This window comes from Drosophila miranda, chromosome 4 (genome assembly GCF_003369915.1).
Source record: "Drosophila miranda strain MSH22 chromosome 4, D.miranda_PacBio2.1, whole genome shotgun sequence".
In the NCBI taxonomy this organism is placed as follows: domain Eukaryota; kingdom Metazoa; phylum Arthropoda; class Insecta; order Diptera; family Drosophilidae; genus Drosophila; species Drosophila miranda.
The window spans coordinates 20,449,886-20,465,833 of record NC_046677.1 but is presented as its reverse complement, the minus strand read 5'-3'; the positions used below and the strand labels follow the sequence as shown (position 1 = coordinate 20,465,833).

At 45.6% G+C, this 15,948-nt stretch overlaps 8 protein-coding genes across 9 annotated transcripts; 5 read left to right on the top strand and 3 right to left on the bottom strand.

Moving 5' to 3' along the window:
• LOC108161735 (protein TIPIN homolog) lies at positions 1-1,193 on the top strand. Its single transcript, XM_017296059.2, has one exon. It carries the CDS (start codon positions 85-87, stop codon positions 988-990), a length of 906 nt encoding a protein of 301 aa, XP_017151548.1. The 5' UTR covers positions 1-84; the 3' UTR covers positions 991-1,193.
• Positions 991-5,468, bottom strand: LOC108161727 (protein SERAC1). 2 transcript variants are annotated; one of them, XM_017296050.2, is made up of 4 exons: positions 5,097-5,468; positions 3,144-3,690; positions 2,366-3,074; positions 991-2,302 (listed from the first exon to the last, which is right to left on the bottom strand). In XM_017296050.2, the coding sequence occupies exons 1-4, from the start codon at positions 5,174-5,176 to the stop codon at positions 1,236-1,238; spliced, it is 2,403 nt and encodes an 800-aa protein (XP_017151539.1). In that variant the 5' UTR covers positions 5,177-5,468; the 3' UTR covers positions 991-1,235. The 2 variants fall into 2 exon arrangements, with proteins under 2 accessions (XP_017151539.1, XP_017151540.1); XM_017296051.2 differs by lacking the exon at positions 5,097-5,468 and adding an exon at positions 3,796-4,070.
• Positions 5,469-5,685: 217 nt separating this feature from the next.
• On the top strand, positions 5,686-8,065 carry LOC108161734 (RUS1 family protein C16orf58 homolog). The gene is made up of 4 exons (XM_017296058.2): positions 5,686-6,186; positions 6,252-7,042; positions 7,109-7,442; positions 7,507-8,065. The coding sequence occupies exons 1-4, from the start codon at positions 6,120-6,122 to the stop codon at positions 7,566-7,568; spliced, it is 1,254 nt and encodes a 417-aa protein (XP_017151547.1). The 5' UTR covers positions 5,686-6,119; the 3' UTR covers positions 7,569-8,065.
• Positions 8,066-8,360: 295 nt separating this feature from the next.
• On the top strand, positions 8,361-10,501 carry LOC108161730 (H/ACA ribonucleoprotein complex non-core subunit NAF1). Its single transcript, XM_017296053.2, has 2 exons — positions 8,361-8,640; positions 8,698-10,501. The coding sequence occupies exons 1-2, from the start codon at positions 8,466-8,468 to the stop codon at positions 10,341-10,343; spliced, it is 1,821 nt and encodes a 606-aa protein (XP_017151542.1). The 5' UTR covers positions 8,361-8,465; the 3' UTR covers positions 10,344-10,501.
• On the bottom strand, positions 10,371-12,559 carry LOC108161732 (protein phosphatase 1E). The gene has a single exon (XM_017296055.2). The coding sequence runs from the start codon at positions 12,415-12,417 to the stop codon at positions 11,107-11,109; it is 1,311 nt and encodes a 436-aa protein (XP_017151544.1). The 5' UTR covers positions 12,418-12,559; the 3' UTR covers positions 10,371-11,106.
• A 66-nt stretch (positions 12,560-12,625) lies between these two features.
• On the top strand, positions 12,626-13,662 carry LOC108161737 (RWD domain-containing protein 4). The gene is made up of 3 exons (XM_017296061.2): positions 12,626-12,848; positions 12,900-13,009; positions 13,074-13,662. The coding sequence occupies exons 1-3, from the start codon at positions 12,744-12,746 to the stop codon at positions 13,498-13,500; spliced, it is 642 nt and encodes a 213-aa protein (XP_017151550.1). The 5' UTR covers positions 12,626-12,743; the 3' UTR covers positions 13,501-13,662.
• Positions 13,663-13,766: 104 nt separating this feature from the next.
• On the top strand, positions 13,767-14,472 carry LOC108161739. Its single transcript, XM_017296063.1, has 2 exons — positions 13,767-13,869; positions 13,925-14,472. The coding sequence occupies exons 1-2, from the start codon at positions 13,784-13,786 to the stop codon at positions 14,280-14,282; spliced, it is 444 nt and encodes a 147-aa protein (XP_017151552.1). The 5' UTR covers positions 13,767-13,783; the 3' UTR covers positions 14,283-14,472.
• On the bottom strand, positions 14,401-15,573 carry LOC108161738 (PRA1 family protein 3). The gene has a single exon (XM_017296062.2). It carries the CDS (start codon positions 15,223-15,225, stop codon positions 14,599-14,601), a length of 627 nt encoding a protein of 208 aa, XP_017151551.1. The 5' UTR covers positions 15,226-15,573; the 3' UTR covers positions 14,401-14,598.
• Between the last annotated feature and the right edge of the window lie 375 nt (positions 15,574-15,948).

Here is a 15,948-nt window from a genome sequence, read left to right as displayed (position 1 = left end):
GAAGCAGAAAATGGCGGCAAATATCTTTGTTGTGCTGAAAGTGGTTGATTTTCCACGAGTCCTTGCGGCATACCGGTACTGTCCATGGCTTCTCTATTCGGCGACGATGGGGTTGATGACTTGTTCAATGACAACGTGTGCGCGGACAACGACCAATTGCCCAGCGATGGCGAGGGGGAGAAACTATTTGCCGACGACGATGAGAACAATGAAAATGCAGATGGAAATCCTGATGCTGGAGTCAAAGTGGAGCCTAAGAAGCGTGCTGTGCGCAATCCAAGGCCGCGTCTCACAGTGGACACCCTGCGTGGCCCACGCGGCATTCACACCATCGAGAATTACTTCAAGGATGTCAAACTAAAGGGCAAGGGCCATGAAAAATCTGATCTGGATGAGGTCTTGCGGCGGCTGCAGCACTGGGGTCATCGCATGTACCCCACCTACACATTCGACGATGTCCTCAACAACATAGAGCGTCTGGGTAAGAAGAAGCCCCTTCAGGTGCACATGTCACGATATCGTCTGGGACAACTGGAGGATTTGCGCATGCAGGAAGGGGACGCTGTCGACGATGGCCAGGAGGAGCAGAACGATGACGCAGCCGATGAACCTTTTGACGAGTTCGATGCTTTGTTGGGCGAACAGATAGCCATGTCTAAGCTGGCACCACACACACCAGCAGCCACGTATCAGAGATCCAAGTTATCCAGCACGAGCACAAGTACTTTGGTTACGCCTTCCTTCTCCCGCCATGCAGTTGTGTCCACTCCCTACTCGACGGTGAATGGTCCGACCTTCGATAGAGATGGTGCTCCTATAGATGCGCACGATATGAGTGATTATGGTCAGCCCTTGCCGCCTTCACAGCCTCCGACGCCAGCGACAAAGAAGCTATCGGCGGATCAAATGGCGCGCATAGCAGAGAATCGAAGGCTGGCACAGGAGCGGCTACTGGCCAAGAAACAACAGCAGCAGGAGTTGGAGTCATAATTTACGTGTAAAACTTAAGCATTTTTATTGAAGAAAATAAATTAGGATTCGTTTGTAAGAAAACTACAATATGTGCGTATGTACAAAGAGCAGAAGCTCCTCCAAGTCATGATAGGGATGGATTTGTAGAGCTTCATGTATGAAGAATACTTGTAAAACTATATACTATGGTGTGAATAAACTAAACACTTATTGAATACAAAGCAGTCGAGGTACAGGCGTATGTGGGAGGAATGGGAGCTCGCCTAAGTGTTGAATCGCACAGCGACGCGGGGCAGATACTCAAAGAGTCCCTTGGCACCCTTCAGCAGGGCAGCCACAATATTCATTAGAATTACTTCCTGGTTTGGTGTGGTCTGCGGAATTTCGTTCTGGTCCTTTGTGTCGGGTTGACTCTCTTTAACAGCCTCCCGAATGACATGCAGGAGACGCTGATAAAGGAAGGACTGCCTGTAGATGGGCTTGGACAGACAGAGATGGTCATCTTTGAGCAGATAAAAGTCGCCGAAATTTATGCGAGATGACTCCTCGGTGACAATGCGCAGGGGGAACTTAAATGTGGTAAGCATTGTCGGTGATCCCTCGGCCACGCTCATTACCTTGCAATGGCGCAGGGCAGTGTTCAGGCAGCCCATGAAACGGCGATGCATCTCCAGCAGCTTGGGTGCATTTTCCTCCATCTCTTTGACCTCAATCGAGGGGGAGAGGATCATTTGTATATGCTGCTGCCATTTGGCAATCGATGAGCCGCGGTGAGGCGTACCCAGGAATACGATTCCCTTGGTGTTCTTGGCAATCTGTTGAACCTTGGGCTCGTGCGAGTCTATGGATTTCAAAAGCATCAGCTTGGTGAGCAGTCCGCCCATGGAATGACCTATCCACACAATGGGACGCTCATTGCCCACATCAGAGACAGCAATGCGCTCCAGAAGGGTGCTGGCCCTCACATCGATATGACCCTGACCCTTCTCGCAGGGACAATACTTGGTGAAATTCGCCGACCATTCGGTCACAGCCGATGTGTAGTCAATTCCAATGATCCTCGAGTCGGGATAATCATCGGGCAGCCATTCCATGGGCCAGCAGTTTGTGTACTCTTCGTTGTTCTCCTGATTACGCCACTCGTTCCCGGACATACTGAACTTGCCCTCGCAGTTCATATTTGCATCCAAAGGTATATCCGGATGGACCACCTCCCAATCCGAGTCCAGTTCGGGCTGATTGCGTAGGGTCTCCACGAATTCCTTTGTGGCGGCATCGCTGATCATGACAGGATCTTCCTCCACCTTTTTTATGGCCTTTAAAACTGGATCTGTAAGGGTTAGGTTAGGCGTTAATGATTGTGATCTCAAAACGAGTTGCCGCATTTCTTTACCTTTAAAACCTTCCACTTTGGGCTGGCCATTGGCTTTGTTTTCCTCTTGATTGTTGTCTCCTGCATTTTGTGCTGGAACAAGAGGCCTTCCCTGCCCCTTCTTTTGCTTGGTGCCATTGACACGCTTCTGTTCGCCCACTAGGAAAACATCATCCGATTTGCTCGTATAGAAGGCATTCTTGCCGTACAGACCCAGCTCTGTGGGTTTCCTATCGCGCTGACGCCACGTGATGAATACGCCGCCCAGCAACCCATGGACGAAGACAATATCTGCCTTGGGCTTGCGACGGGTACGCACTCTGGGATGCAGGGGATAAACATTGGGTGGATATGTGCACTGGTTGGGATCATCATGGTCCAGATTGGCCATTGTCTTGGCGGAGACCACTTGCAGCCTGAGATCGGCGCACTGTTGCCATTCGGCGAGAGTACCCACCCAGCCAGAGGTAAAGAAGTGCTCCACGACATCGGGCACCACGGACATGTTGGCCAGAACTTTGCACAATGTGGACAGGGTCTCGTTGTCATCGCAGAAGATCTTGCGCAATTCCATGAGATGCACCAGGCCACCATCTTTGATAATTTTAGCCGAAGCGTCGGGATCTTTCGTGATGTGATGCAGAAACGAGATGATCTCCTTCAGCAAGTCCGTGTCGGCTGTGGCCAACACAATCGTTTGCTCCTGATTCAGATATTCGTGTATGTCCTCCTGCCAAAATAAAGAGATATAAAAGTTTGAAATCTATTCTTCCTTAATTTCTTCTGTTCGGTCGCTTACAATGGGATCCTGATCGGGAAAGTATTTGCTGAAGAAATGCTGCACACAGCCCATGGGACGGAGTCGGGCCAGCATTCCATGCAGCTCCGAAAGCAGCATTTTGGGATTCTTAATGCAGCCACGACGATGCACGGGCATAAACCAGCGTGTGTCGGCACCACAGCGCGCCAGGGAGACGGCTGTGCGAGCATCACAGATCTGTGCCAAATGACGAAAGTCCCAATCCTTCAAGTGATCCATGCAGACCAATTGCTGGACTGCCTTCAAACGCTCGGGCTGGCTGCCAGTCTGGGCAATATTGAGCAGACGCCAGGCCACCGAATGCTTGGCCGTCTTCCACCATTTGCCAAGAGGATTGATGATAACGCTGATCCATTTCTTTTCATCCTCCTGCTTCTGTTGCATCTTGCGCATGGACTCCCTGTAGATGTGATACTTTATATAGATGTACTCGGCGCGACGCTTGTCCGACTCGGGTGCCTTCTTGTCCACATATTGACCAAAGAAATGACGAGCTTGGGGACTACCGTACAGTAAGAATCCAGCACTAAAAGAAACAAAAAGAGTATTTGAATGATTATCGCCATACTATATTGTTCAATTTAGAAACTAATCGAAACTTTCTATTTCAATCTACCTTTACTATACATACCTACATATATATAATCTCTATTGTAAATATTTATCTGATATATCTATCCATCTATCTGTATCTATCCTTTGTTTTTCTCATTGCACATTTTCCTCCGAACTTAAACAACAACAAAAATACTATTATCTGCCAACTATTTTGTTATTAGATAAGTGCAAGATCAACAACAAAAACAAATCCACCGAAAAGTGGGCACGTCAGATTCATGGTAAAAACAAGTCCCGTCCACACGCGCCGCAGCAGCGGCACAATTTCTAATCAACAAAAACAACTATGGTTAAACCATAAACAATAACAACAACAAAAACTATCAAATTCGCGGGGGGTTCGCAGATTTTAAAAAACTGCGCACATTTATGGCGCCATGTTAGTTTTTCGGTTATCTGTGTATGCGTGTGTGTGCGAATGGTGGAGGCCTTGAACAGCTGTTAAAGGCAAAGAAAGAGAAGGCAGAGCCAAAGAGGAAGAAGAGCCAAATGAGTAATAAGCGGGTAAACAAAAAGCACTAACAACAACTTCACCAATATTGCTATCTCATTTATACGAAATCGTACGTTCTGTTTTGATCTTGTTTGGCAGTAGAGCAAATCAGAAGCCCCTTTTGAATGGGGCTAAGTTATAAGGAGTTTGTTTTTTGGATGTTGGATTTTAAGTATAATTTTATTTATATTAAAAGGGGGAATAGGAAAAAGACTATTGTTATCAGTGCCATATCTGGTATATTTGTAGAAAGTGAAAACGAGAACAAGTTCTCTTAAAGGTTTAAGTTTGTCCTGTCAAATGAAGTACATAGTTAATTAGTTACTAACTAAATTAGCCTTGCTATCTTTGTAAGGCAACTATTCTTCCATTGATTAGACATTTTTATAGTTTGCCTGCCCAAAAATTGTGGGCGCTGATCTCATATAATGTCCTGTCCTAACAACATCAACTGGATTTGAATGAATAATTTGCTTTTGTGATCTGTAATTAGTAGTTGTAAACAAATGACGTCACAGGTGCGCAATAGTGTAGAATGCGGAAAATATCAACTTGTTGTTGTTGTTCAAGATATATATGTAGAAGCGTGTGCGCATATATTATACACAGAAATCGTACGATATATTCAGGGGCATGTGGGGCCACTTTTCATAAAACGTGTATGAGGACGAGCCCCCTGAATCTAAGCAACCTTGTATAAATTTCTCACTGGGTCTGATTTAAAACTATTTTTGCCATGGGATCTGTAGCATCTGCTGAACGCGGGTGGACTACTTTCGTTTGGGCGTTTGATATAAGGTGGCGTGATGTGATTCACTTACGTGGTCAAAATACCAACTCCACCCAGGCCCACAAGCTTCGGATAACGTCGCAGAGTTGTTTTGAGATCCTCCAATGACATTGCCTGGTCTCTGGCCCTCCGAAGTTTAGTTGTGGTGTAGTTTTGGTGGTCGAAAACACACAATAACAATTAATGTGTTGCTTCTTTTTGCTTTGAAAGCGTTTACACTATTGTTCACACTTTAAATTTAGATGATTATATCAGTTCACGCCCACAAAATATCACTAGGGCGGCTTGCTTTTATTTAGTTGCTGTCACTTGAGACTGTTTTGTTTTGTTGTTGCTTGCTTGGTTTGTTGGCTGTTTTGCTGGCTAAATGTGCGCGTAATTTCTTTATAAAGGCTTCAGCGAACCTATCGGAAGAGTACCGATAGGTCTGGCAGCAGCAGCTGATTGTATGACACTAGACTTAATTTCCATTCATATCTGAAAGACAAGCATGTAATACTTGGTTGATCTAAACTGCTTGAACGGCTGAAAGCACCGTTTTGGCAAAAATAAGGATAACCTGGATCGTTTTGTCTCTTGATTTATGTGTCTGTCAGATAAAAGAGGTAGTTCAGTGTAGTGTCATACGATATTTCCGTTTTCCAACACTCGCCAAACACTTATTGTATCTTCTTTTGATAAGCTGTTTGTTTAGCAACGGTTTTAGCCAGGTTTTTAATTAAAGTAGCTAGATTAACTTGTTTATATAATGCCCTAAACTTCGCTTTGTATTGCTGCGTTCAGAAATCGTTTCACGCTTTGGTTTTGGATCGGATTTCCATGGCTTTTCAGGCAGGCTGAAAGGAGACAGGCAGACAGAAAGACATAAATAGCTGTGGGTGGTGGCACGGCCAGGTGGGTGGGGGTGGGTGTTGGCGTGGCGGTTGGGCCTGGCATAAACAACTTGGAGGGAAACGAAAACCTCAAAAAGCAATAAAACTCTGCCTTTGGCGACAACGTTGACCCCAAATACAAAATAACCCGTAGCCCCCCGGCTGCCAGAGTGTCGGCCAAGATGAAAATCCATTTTCGAGAGCAGTACGGCACCAAGGGTGAGGAAATACTGTATGTGACGCCAGCAGGTAAGCATTAATATCGATCAAAGTCCGCAAAAGGCCCTTGCCCACTCCACTATATCTCCCCGCAGATCAGAGCAACATTGTTCGTGTGCCGCTACGTGGCGATAAGCTGGTCAATCAAGAAAAGTTCCTGCTCTTTCGGGTGCTGCAGAAAATCTTCTTGCCCAAAGGCTATCCAGACAGCGTCAGTGAGGACTATGCAGCCTACCAGATCTGGGATACGGTGCAGGCCTTCTGCAGCACCATCTGTGGAACGCTATGCACACATGCCATACTCAAGGGCATTGGCGTGGGCAGTGAGAACATCAATGCCTACTCGGCCACAGTTACTTGGATAATGAAAGAGGGCTGCGGTCATGTCGGGAGAATATTATTCGCCTGGTGGAAGGGCTGCCAACTGGACGTGGACTCTAAGAAATGGCGTCTGCGCGCCGATTTCCTCAACGATCTAGCCATGGGCATCGAAATCTATGTGCTTCCCAAATATCCCCATCTCAGTACCCAAATCCTATGCGGTTCCACCATGCTCAAGGCAATTGTGGGCGTGGCTGGCGGTGCCACGCGCTCAGCTCTGACCCAACATCATGCGGTGAGAGGGAACCTGGCTGATGTTGCTTCCAAGGACAGTTCGCAGGAGACGTGCGTCAATCTGGTGGCTTCTTTCGTGGGTCTATACCTGTTGACGCTGATCAAAAGCCAGGCGGTACTCTATACGGTCTTCTATGTCGTTGTCGCCCTTCATCTCTATGCGAATCTCAAGGCGGTACGTTCGGTGTGCCTGCGCACATTCAACGAATCGCGGTACCTAATTGCACTGGAAGAGTACTTTCGGTCGTCGCGGATGCTAACTCCACAGCAGGTGAGTGTCGCATGTCTTCCGATATATGTATAAAACGAAGGGGCTTCTACATCTGCTAACTTTTAGGTCAATGCCATGGAGCGGGTGACGCTGGGACAAACTGTGTCTGTTTCTCTCAACGTACGGCTCGGACTGAGTGTAAAGAATCTGATTGACGAGTACAAGACTAGCAGCAGCATCGAAAACATTGTCTCCTCCTTTGATCCCCATGAGCATTTCATCATAGCCGAGAGTAAAAAATACTTAGGCGTCTATCTGCATTTCGAAACGCGCCAGCAGGATGTGCTCAAGGCGTATTTCTTTGCTGTATCCTATCTGCAGGACAGGAATCAGATCAAGGAAAAGTACTGGGATATACAAAGCAAATGGCAGGAGTTCGTAGGTCTAGCACAAAAAGAGGGTATGTCTAAAAGGCATTCTTACAATATAGACATTCTACTTATTTCGCATATTACATTTCGTAGGTTGGCTGGTCCATCAACATTTGCTGCTGGTAGACGAGTTCCGCTTGGACTGGAAAGTGTAGGATCCCAGAGGATCCGTTGCTTGACTACTACGTTGCTCGCTTTAAAACATTTGATTTTATTCGAAAATCATTATCATTCTCACATATCTCACATGGTCAAGTAAACCACAAAACAAGAAGCAAACAAAACAGACGAAAACATTGATATTAACTAAGTGCTACTGATATTTACATAGATTTTAGCTTCGTGAAACTCGTTCGCACATGAACATCTTCCAATTAACTCTGCCTTGGCACAAAGTAATGTTTTGTAACCGATATTTTGATAGGATATTTTTGTTTCTTTTCGCTTTCTCCCATGAATTTATTACGCTTATTTCAATTATTAGATGCTACTGAAAAAGCTGGTAAAGAAACAACACTCGACAAAAATGTATTTTGTAAAAACATATTGTATGTATTTCGATATTTCGAGTGCCTACTGTACTTTTTTAGATAATCAAGAAACCTGCTGCACAACGAAAACCCGCTCTTCAAATGCATTCCCCTTAAAAAAAGTGTACAAAGTTTTAAAACTTTTTTTACGCTAAATGAGCAATATTTTGTTAATTTTTAGCTTCGAATATCTATTGGATAAGTTGGCGTCTATTTCAGCTTATAATAATGCTTGCATATTAATGCAAATGAACATCTCAATACGCAAATGATTTTAACAAAAGAATTGAATAAATTGAAAATTTTAAGAAATTGCTTTAAATTCAAAATCGAACTTCAACCGAAACGTCTACAGTCCGGTATATTTTGAAAATAAGTCGGTATATTTTGGTATATTTCTGAGGTATATTTTGGTATATTTGTGAGGGTCTCGAAGAACAACACGTGCGCACCAACGTGTTTTTGTCAACAGAACTCTAGTTTGTTTTAAAGAGAAATTTAAAGTAATTAAAGTGAACTAAGATGGAAAATGAACAGCCGGGGGCTGTAGTAGCGCCTGCTACAACATCAGATCCTTTAAAGACATCAGAAAGCATTGAAATGCCTGCAACTACCGAAAGTCCAGCAGAAGTCTCAACACCAAATGACGCAGAAGTAGCAACAGCTACAGATAAGGTGGAAGCTACGCCCCAAGCAGGTAAGATTAAAGGAATTGTTTATGGTTAACAAAATAAGGACTGAGTTTTTCATACAGAGACGGAAAGTGTGGCTGAAAAACCAGCTGAAATGGAGCCAAAGTCAACAATTACGGCGGCCAATAAATCCAACCATGTGGAAAATGAAGACCAAGAAAAAAAAGAAAAAGTCGTTGCCAATGCGGAGACGCGTGCTATAGCAATGGATTGCGAAGAAGGCACACCTCAGACCCCGCCAAATGTCGAAGCAATTTCAGAAGTAGTCCCGACAATTGTTCCTCAAGCAGAGAAGCAGGCCAAAATCCAGGAAATGGATTGCCCAGCATCGACCACTCCGGATCCCAAGTCAATTGTTCCTCCAGTGGTCTCAGAAAATGGCACATCTGACACCGTTCCAGAGTCTTTAAATCCGCCTCGTTCTGGCCTGAGTTTACTGGCTGCCTACAGCTCCGATGCCGAGTCGGACTCTGAACAGGCCACCAGAATCGATGACAGCGACAACGAGGTGGTGGAGGTGCCATTGACAGGTCCTGCCACTGCTACCACCTACCGTCGTCCAGTGGTGGCTGTTAGCTCCGGGAGCGAAAACGATAAAAGTAGTAGCAGCAGCGACTCGGATACGGAATCTGAAGGCGAATACCTGACAGTTTTGCGCAAGAAAATTGATAAGAAAATCAACACCGAAGACTGTGATGAAGAGGATGAGGATTTCGACGAAGACGGTGCGACAGGGGAACGTCGCCGCCGGCAGCCACCCAAAGTGCGGGGTGAAATGCTGTTGGATGAGCTACCGCCCATCCACCAGTTGGAAATTACAGTACCAGAAGACGAGTGCATTGAGCTGGGGAAGGTCCATTCCATTGTCGATCAACTGGTGCTGGTCAGTGTTATCCCCAATTCGATGCTATTCGATCTGGACACTGTGCTGTTTCTGGAGAAAGGTCGCAAGGTGCTGGGCGAGGTTTTCGATGTGCTAGGACAGGTCTCCGATCCCCTCTACTGCGTCCGCTTCAATACTAATCAGCAGATCCAAGAGCGTGGCATCAAAATCGGTGATGTTGTCTACTGTGCCCCCAAAACAGAGCACACTCAATTTGTGATCCTCTCCAAGTTGATGCAGGTCCGCGGCTCAGATGCTTCATGGGAGCACGATGTAGAACCACCTGCTCGCTATATCGACTATTCCGATGACGAGGCAGAGCGCGAGGCCAAACAGGATCAGCGCAAAAGACGCCAGCGAGATCGCACCAATTCCACGGATTCGATTAGCTCTGTCTCTACGCAGGCCACTGAGGCATCCTCGGCTCCGGCACCATCTCCACGCCAGCGTGGACGCCGTGGGCAACGTGATAGCTATCAAAATCATCGTCAGTATCAAAATCAATCCCACCAGGGATCCTCCCAGCAGCAGCAGCAGCAGCAGCAGGTACGGGACTCTCAGTACAATTATCATCCTAGCTATAATCCCGGCAGCTGGCACTCGAACTATTATCACAATTATCATCAGCCAGCGGCCAATTTTAATATGCCGCAACCGGGCATACCTTATCCAATGCCGCCAGCAGCCTATGGCTATGGGATGCCCTATGCCATGCCACAAATGATGCACATGGGTCCGCCGCCCCCGCATCATATGTACGCACCACCACCACCGCCATCGTTTGCACAGCCACAGAACAGGCCACCACCGCCATCTGGAAGTTAGAGCTGGTATCTCTATCTACCTTCAAAATTCTGTGGATTCTCCTCTCTCTTTATTATTCCAATAAAAAAAATTGTTCTTAAACAATTTGCGTGTATCGTTAAAAAGGTTATTCTCTGGTTTGTTCAATAAAATGCATTTCGTATTTGTATAAAAAGGTACTTAATATTCTCTGTTTGTGGTGTGTATTGTGGGATCTCGATCTCATTGAATGTCGTTTGATAGGTGTAAATATATGTACTATATGCGTGGGAACTATATCTAAAATAATGTGTACTTGGCATTGCTTTTATAATACAATTACAACGGAAGCACTTAAGCGGCCGAAAAACAACTTCAAATGTATATATGTATATGTATAAATAGAGGCTTGCATTCTATACTAAAATATGCTATAAGTGTGCTAGCGTTTATTGTGCACTTTGTATATATTTTAACAGTTGCGTAAAGCCAAAAATCTTTTCATCAAAACGTATTTTGATTGAGCATATTCGAGCAACCAAGTGGTCCTTTAGAACCAGGCACGTGAGAATGTGACAATTAAAGGTGTGTTCGCACCAGTTCTGGATTCGTGTGGGAGAGAGCTTGGGGTACAAAAGTTACATAAAAATGATTTAATTGCTCTCTCTGAATCTTTCGCTGGGGGAAGCCTACAAGCTATTTACATTACAACAAAGAAATAAGCAAAATAAACGAATCAACAATGCGGTTAACAATAATACAAAAAAAAAAAAAACAAACATTTACGCTGACGATTCCGTTCTCTCTACCTCTCAATCTGATGACGCGGCTTGAGCAAAACTATCACAGCGGTTATGTTGTCCTGCGAGTCCCGCTCCTTGGCCGCCTCGATCAGTAGCTTCGGAATGTCGTCTAGTTTCGTTGTCGGATCGGCTAGACACTCGTAAACAGTGTCGATGATGAAAGTCTCCGGAACATGATCCCACAGGCCATCGGTGCCCAGCACAAGGAAGTCATGCGCTTCATTTAGGTGAACATCTACGAAATCTGGCTCTGCTATGACCGTCTCCAGGCAGTAATCGCCAATGGATCGTGCCACATTCAAGATGCCATTCACACGCCACTGACCCTGGGCGTGCAGAACTGTACCGCCGGCGGCCTCTATGCGTTTGCGCTCATCGGGGGACTCGGGTTTGTGCGGTTTTACCAGCTGCAGCTGTGTGCGCTTGCCCACCAGCAGGGCCTTGGAGTCGCCCACCCAGGCTATGTACAGTTGATCTCTATTGATCAGTGCACAGACACAGGTCGTTCCGCTTGTGATGCGTTTTTGGATAAAGCGTTCGTCTGCCTGCAGGAAGGCCGTCTCAAAGGCATTCCGATAGAAGTCAGAGCTCTGGGTCTCTGTTTGTTGGTCCTCTTGCCTTAGCTGATCGGCCAGGAGTTGGGGCAACTGACTTTTGACATAACTGGCGGATAATGAGCCAGAGTGTCCGTCAAAAACCCCGAAGAACCGACAATCCCTGTTGCGCAGCTCATAGATGGCACCAAATCGGTCCAAACAGACATGACGATCCTCCATTTTGCGTGGCTTGTTCTTAACGGCCGCGGATGTGTGAAGCGCCGTTTGGGCCAGTCCGCACATGCAATGTTCGGGACTTTGGCAGATGACACCCTCGTCGGCATAGTCCTTTAGCCGTTCCATCTCCGAATTGTCGGTTAGCTTTATTAGCAGCTTGTCCATTTGATTGCTGACAAACTTCTGCAGCTTCAGCAGATCATATTGCGTGGGACCCTCGACAGAGACTTCACACTCCTTTGCGTAGCATATCTCCTTCTCCAGCAGCTGTGTGGCCTGGTGGAGCAACTTCAGGCGGAAGACCGCCGGACAGCCTCTGGAATTCAGCTGCTGCCAAATTGCAGCCACCAGCTCAGCGTGGCGCTCCTCGACAGACACCTTGTAGGTCTCATTGCAGGTCCGCGTTACACAATTTCGCGTCAAATCCTCCGTGGTGGCGGATGCTTTGGCGGCTGTCGAGGCCAGAAACTCCTTGAATTCCAACATATGAGCGCATTCCGCGGCAGGTGCTGCTGGCTCCTTGTTCGAGTCGGCCGACATAATTGGGTCAAAAGCGTGGGCCCAGCTACTGTTATTGCTTACTGCCGATCATGTGTTAATTAGATTAGTTATATTGTTGCTTAACTTAACGATGAATCACTTAATGTTTACGTTCTTCTACTAGAATTTGTTAATGTATTATCGATGTATCGATAGACTCGAATGGCTCGAGTACTCGATTTCATTTTATTCACACCTGCCGGCGCTCAGCTGTTCCTTTTGTTTTTGTTGTTGCAAAGCCATTTTCATTTTTAAGTTAATTTGTTCAAACATTAAAGTTTTAATTTTAGTTTAGTCAAAAATAATAAATAATATCAAAATACAAAATGTCTGCGTTGGAGGCTCAGTCCGAGGAACGCGAGGCCCTGCAGTCCATCTACGAGGGCGATGAGAATTTCAAAGAGGTCGACGCCACCACATTTCAGTATAAAGTAAGCCACATGGATATGAGAGCCAAAGAATGAAACTAACTATATCTTTAGTATGGGGAAGAGAACAACTACAGGTCGTTTCTGGTGGAGCTCAAGTGGGGCGAAAACTATCCGGAAGAGGCTCCCACGGTCAATATGAACACGTTCTACAACAGGCATCTGTAAGTAGTTCTGCAGATTCATCCCCAGAGTAATCAGTCTCCAATTTTTCATTACCTTACCCAGGTTGCCCGCTGTCAAGGAGGAGATCCTTAAGGTTATCTCCGCGGAAGCATCTCAATGGCTAGGCTGTGGCATGACGTATAGCCTTTTCGAATACCTTAAGGACAACATTGACCAACTGACTGCCGGCCAGCCGGAGTCTGCCCCCGTTGTAGCGATCGTGGATGATGGTGTGGCTGCTTTGAAAATCTCCGATGCTGATGCCGATGCCAAGAAGAAGGAGCCCAAGAAGGAGCAAATGACCAAGTCGCAGAAGCGCAGGCAATGGGAGAGAACTGATCACAAGGGTGATCGTGTACGTGGCTGGGATTGGGTGGACCTTGTTAAGCATTTATCGCAAACGGGCAGTAAAGAAGACTCGGCAGCAGCCGCCGAAAGCGCTGCGGCAACAGCAGCAGCCTCACCCGTGCTGCATCCTCTGAATAATTAAACAAATTAACTTAAGTACGAAAACAACGACAGCTTAAACAGCAACCAAAAGCCAGTCCTACGTCAATGTGAACAAATGTGACGCATGTCTCACTTTTGGCCATAAAGCATGGATTTTATAGTTATTTGTTCAACTATTAAATAGAAAAAAACCTGAAAAATATCTTCCAAGAAATTGTCTTCAACACTACCTCGACCAATTTGGCATTTACATTTATTTAAGAATATGGATATAAACGATGTGAAATGGCTCCAAAAAGTAAGCCATCTACAATGTTTTTGTTATGCTCAAGCTGGTAGCGGAGCGATTAACCAAGAACTGTATACGAACGTCTATTCCTCCCGATTGCCGCCTGTTCCTGACATTAAGGCAAGCCGCTAGGCCGACAGATCTAAATAAATTAACTAAAGAAATTTCTTTTTAGGTATTTGGCCAGTGGAGAAGGCACCGGGCGTCTGGCAAAGTCCTTTAAAATGGGCCACTCAACCGTGCGTGGGATTATTCAGGAAACCTCTGACGTGTTGTGGACACTACTGTCTCCCACCTTTCTGTCCCAGCCCAAAAAGGGTCTGATCTTTAACAGATTCGATTGGCACGATGAATTTGGATCCCAGCTTTTTGGGGATCACATGCTTGCAGAGATGGGTCCCGGAAATGAAGAGAATGCCACCTATGGCTATGCCTTTATAGCCAGCTCTGCTTTTCCCGCACGCTGGCTACGCTGTGGGAAAAGAGATCAACAAATAATAAGCTCGGCCATCCAGATCCCATTAAGGATATGATGAGCAAACAATCTTCGGAACCGAGTATATTTGAGGCTTTCCTCGTTGGCTTAGAGTAGAATTGACCAATATGATATGATAGATCTTGGATTAGAATTAGAGCTTATGAACGAACGCATTTATGGGAAAACTTTATTGAAAATCATAATAGCAAAGTACACAAGTAATAAAATCATATTTAAATACAAAACTCAAGATCAAATCGATTATATGGTAATACATTGTTTGCAAGGTTCAACATTCAAGGGATAACTAGTTGTAAAAACGTGGATTCTATGTCTCGGTCCTGTATGGCCAACAGCTATTGGACCGTTTCTTAATTGATCACGCCTTCTGCACGTACGTTCAACGCATCCAGCAGGGCACCCATGGGAGTAGATGGACCAAAACTCTCGATGGTATTGGCCAGTTTATTCTTCATGTTGCGTAGACGCAGTGAGGCGTGTATGAAGGTCACCGAAATGGGCAGCAGCAAGGTAAAGGCGGTCAGCAGCACGGCGCTAATCAGGTGCAAAAAAAGATAGCCGCCAAGCAGAGCACCAGCCAGGATGTACCATTTCTGTTGAGCGTTTTGTTCGGCCACAATTGCATTCCCTCCCGTCAGACGGCTTGCAATGAAGCTGGGCTTCGATTTGCTGCTGAAGAATTGCCAAATGACGGCGATGATCAAGGCCTGCACAATCAAGCCACTGATTATCTTGGTTGGATTGCACACAATCATCAGCGCGTAGATGACCAGGAAGAGCAGAATGTAGTTGGTTTGGTAATAGAGCAAGTTCTTCACCACGCGATTGCCCCACTTGTCAAAATCCTTCAGGTTGGGCAACTGGAAACGCGCCGATCCGAGCACGAAATCGTCCAGGGTGCGCAGTGGGGCCAACTGCAAGTTCCCAGACAGGGCGGCAGCGGCGTCGCTCACTGAAGCTGCAGTTGGTGCTGACATGGCCTTTGAGTATTGACTGAGTTTTCTATTCTTGATATTATCGACCTCTTCCGGCGACAACTTTTTGTATGCAGACTGACGCACTCCACGGGTCAATTGATGCAGTTCTTCCACGTTAAACAGCTGAGACAGCTGCTTAATTTTTGGCCGCAGCCCGGAATCACTCGATTTACGACTGCTTTTCGGCAAGAGACGCGACTTCTCGTCTGCGTCAAACCAATTGTAGCGCTCCTCGTGGTCACTATATTCCTCCGCACCTAGTCGCTCCAGCGTAAATCGTTGAATTTTCACAAGAGAATTTGTGTGACGAATTTTCGTCTGTGTGGCTACAGTGATTTCATTTGTGAAAATTTCTTTATCGTCAAAAATGAATTGTATTTGCTCGATTTTGATATTCCGCTTAGTATTACTAGCTAGCTTTAAGCCCTAACACTAAACATATGATTTTATGCAATAGTCCAATCAATTTTCTACAAGATTGATCTAATTCAAATATTCCTTTTTATTGGATTCTTTAGAAAATAAGGTTTAAACAAATAATGCCGACTACCAAATTAATTTTGAAAGTGGTAACTACACATTTGCTACATGGCAACTACACAGGGATGAATTTCTCACGGAGGCACCTGTTTAAAACGTAAGTGTGTGTTATATTACTAGACTGGTAATTTGAACAAACAGTTTCAAACGGTTTTAACTAGCAGTACGGATGCTTGTTTACCC

What these genes read in the sequence shown, in the direction of transcription:
- LOC108161732 (XM_017296055.2), bottom strand. Translation starts at nt 12,417, where the DNA reads ATGTCGGCCGACTCGAACAAGGAGCCAGCAGCACCTGCCGCGGAATGC.
- LOC108161727 (XM_017296050.2), bottom strand. Translation starts at nt 5,176, where the DNA reads ATGTCATTGGAGGATCTCAAAACAACTCTGCGACGTTATCCGAAGCTT. An exon ending in GGAGTTGGTATTTTGACCAC is followed by an intron (nt 3,691 to 5,096) that starts GTAAGTGAATCA and finishes TGTTTCTTTTAG; the next exon opens with TGCTGGATTCTTACTGTACG. An exon ending in TTCCCGATCAGGATCCCATT is followed by an intron (nt 3,075 to 3,143) that starts GTAAGCGACCGA and finishes TTATTTTGGCAG; the next exon opens with GAGGACATACACGAATATCT.
- LOC108161734 (XM_017296058.2), top strand. Translation starts at nt 6,120, where the DNA reads ATGAAAATCCATTTTCGAGAGCAGTACGGCACCAAGGGTGAGGAAATA. An exon ending in ACTGTATGTGACGCCAGCAG is followed by an intron (nt 6,187 to 6,251) that starts GTAAGCATTAAT and finishes ATCTCCCCGCAG; the next exon opens with ATCAGAGCAACATTGTTCGT. An exon ending in AGGTCTAGCACAAAAAGAGG is followed by an intron (nt 7,443 to 7,506) that starts GTATGTCTAAAA and finishes TACATTTCGTAG; the next exon opens with GTTGGCTGGTCCATCAACAT.
- LOC108161738 (XM_017296062.2), bottom strand. Translation starts at nt 15,225, where the DNA reads ATGTCAGCACCAACTGCAGCTTCAGTGAGCGACGCCGCTGCCGCCCTG.
- LOC108161739 (XM_017296063.1), top strand. Translation starts at nt 13,784, where the DNA reads ATGCTCAAGCTGGTAGCGGAGCGATTAACCAAGAACTGTATACGAACG. An exon ending in CGCCTGTTCCTGACATTAAG is followed by an intron (nt 13,870 to 13,924) that starts GCAAGCCGCTAG and finishes ATTTCTTTTTAG; the next exon opens with GTATTTGGCCAGTGGAGAAG.
- LOC108161730 (XM_017296053.2), top strand. Translation starts at nt 8,466, where the DNA reads ATGGAAAATGAACAGCCGGGGGCTGTAGTAGCGCCTGCTACAACATCA. An exon ending in GGAAGCTACGCCCCAAGCAG is followed by an intron (nt 8,641 to 8,697) that starts GTAAGATTAAAG and finishes TTTTTCATACAG; the next exon opens with AGACGGAAAGTGTGGCTGAA.
- LOC108161737 (XM_017296061.2), top strand. Translation starts at nt 12,744, where the DNA reads ATGTCTGCGTTGGAGGCTCAGTCCGAGGAACGCGAGGCCCTGCAGTCC. An exon ending in CCACCACATTTCAGTATAAA is followed by an intron (nt 12,849 to 12,899) that starts GTAAGCCACATG and finishes CTATATCTTTAG; the next exon opens with TATGGGGAAGAGAACAACTA. An exon ending in ACGTTCTACAACAGGCATCT is followed by an intron (nt 13,010 to 13,073) that starts GTAAGTAGTTCT and finishes TACCTTACCCAG; the next exon opens with GTTGCCCGCTGTCAAGGAGG.
- LOC108161735 (XM_017296059.2), top strand. Translation starts at nt 85, where the DNA reads ATGGCTTCTCTATTCGGCGACGATGGGGTTGATGACTTGTTCAATGAC.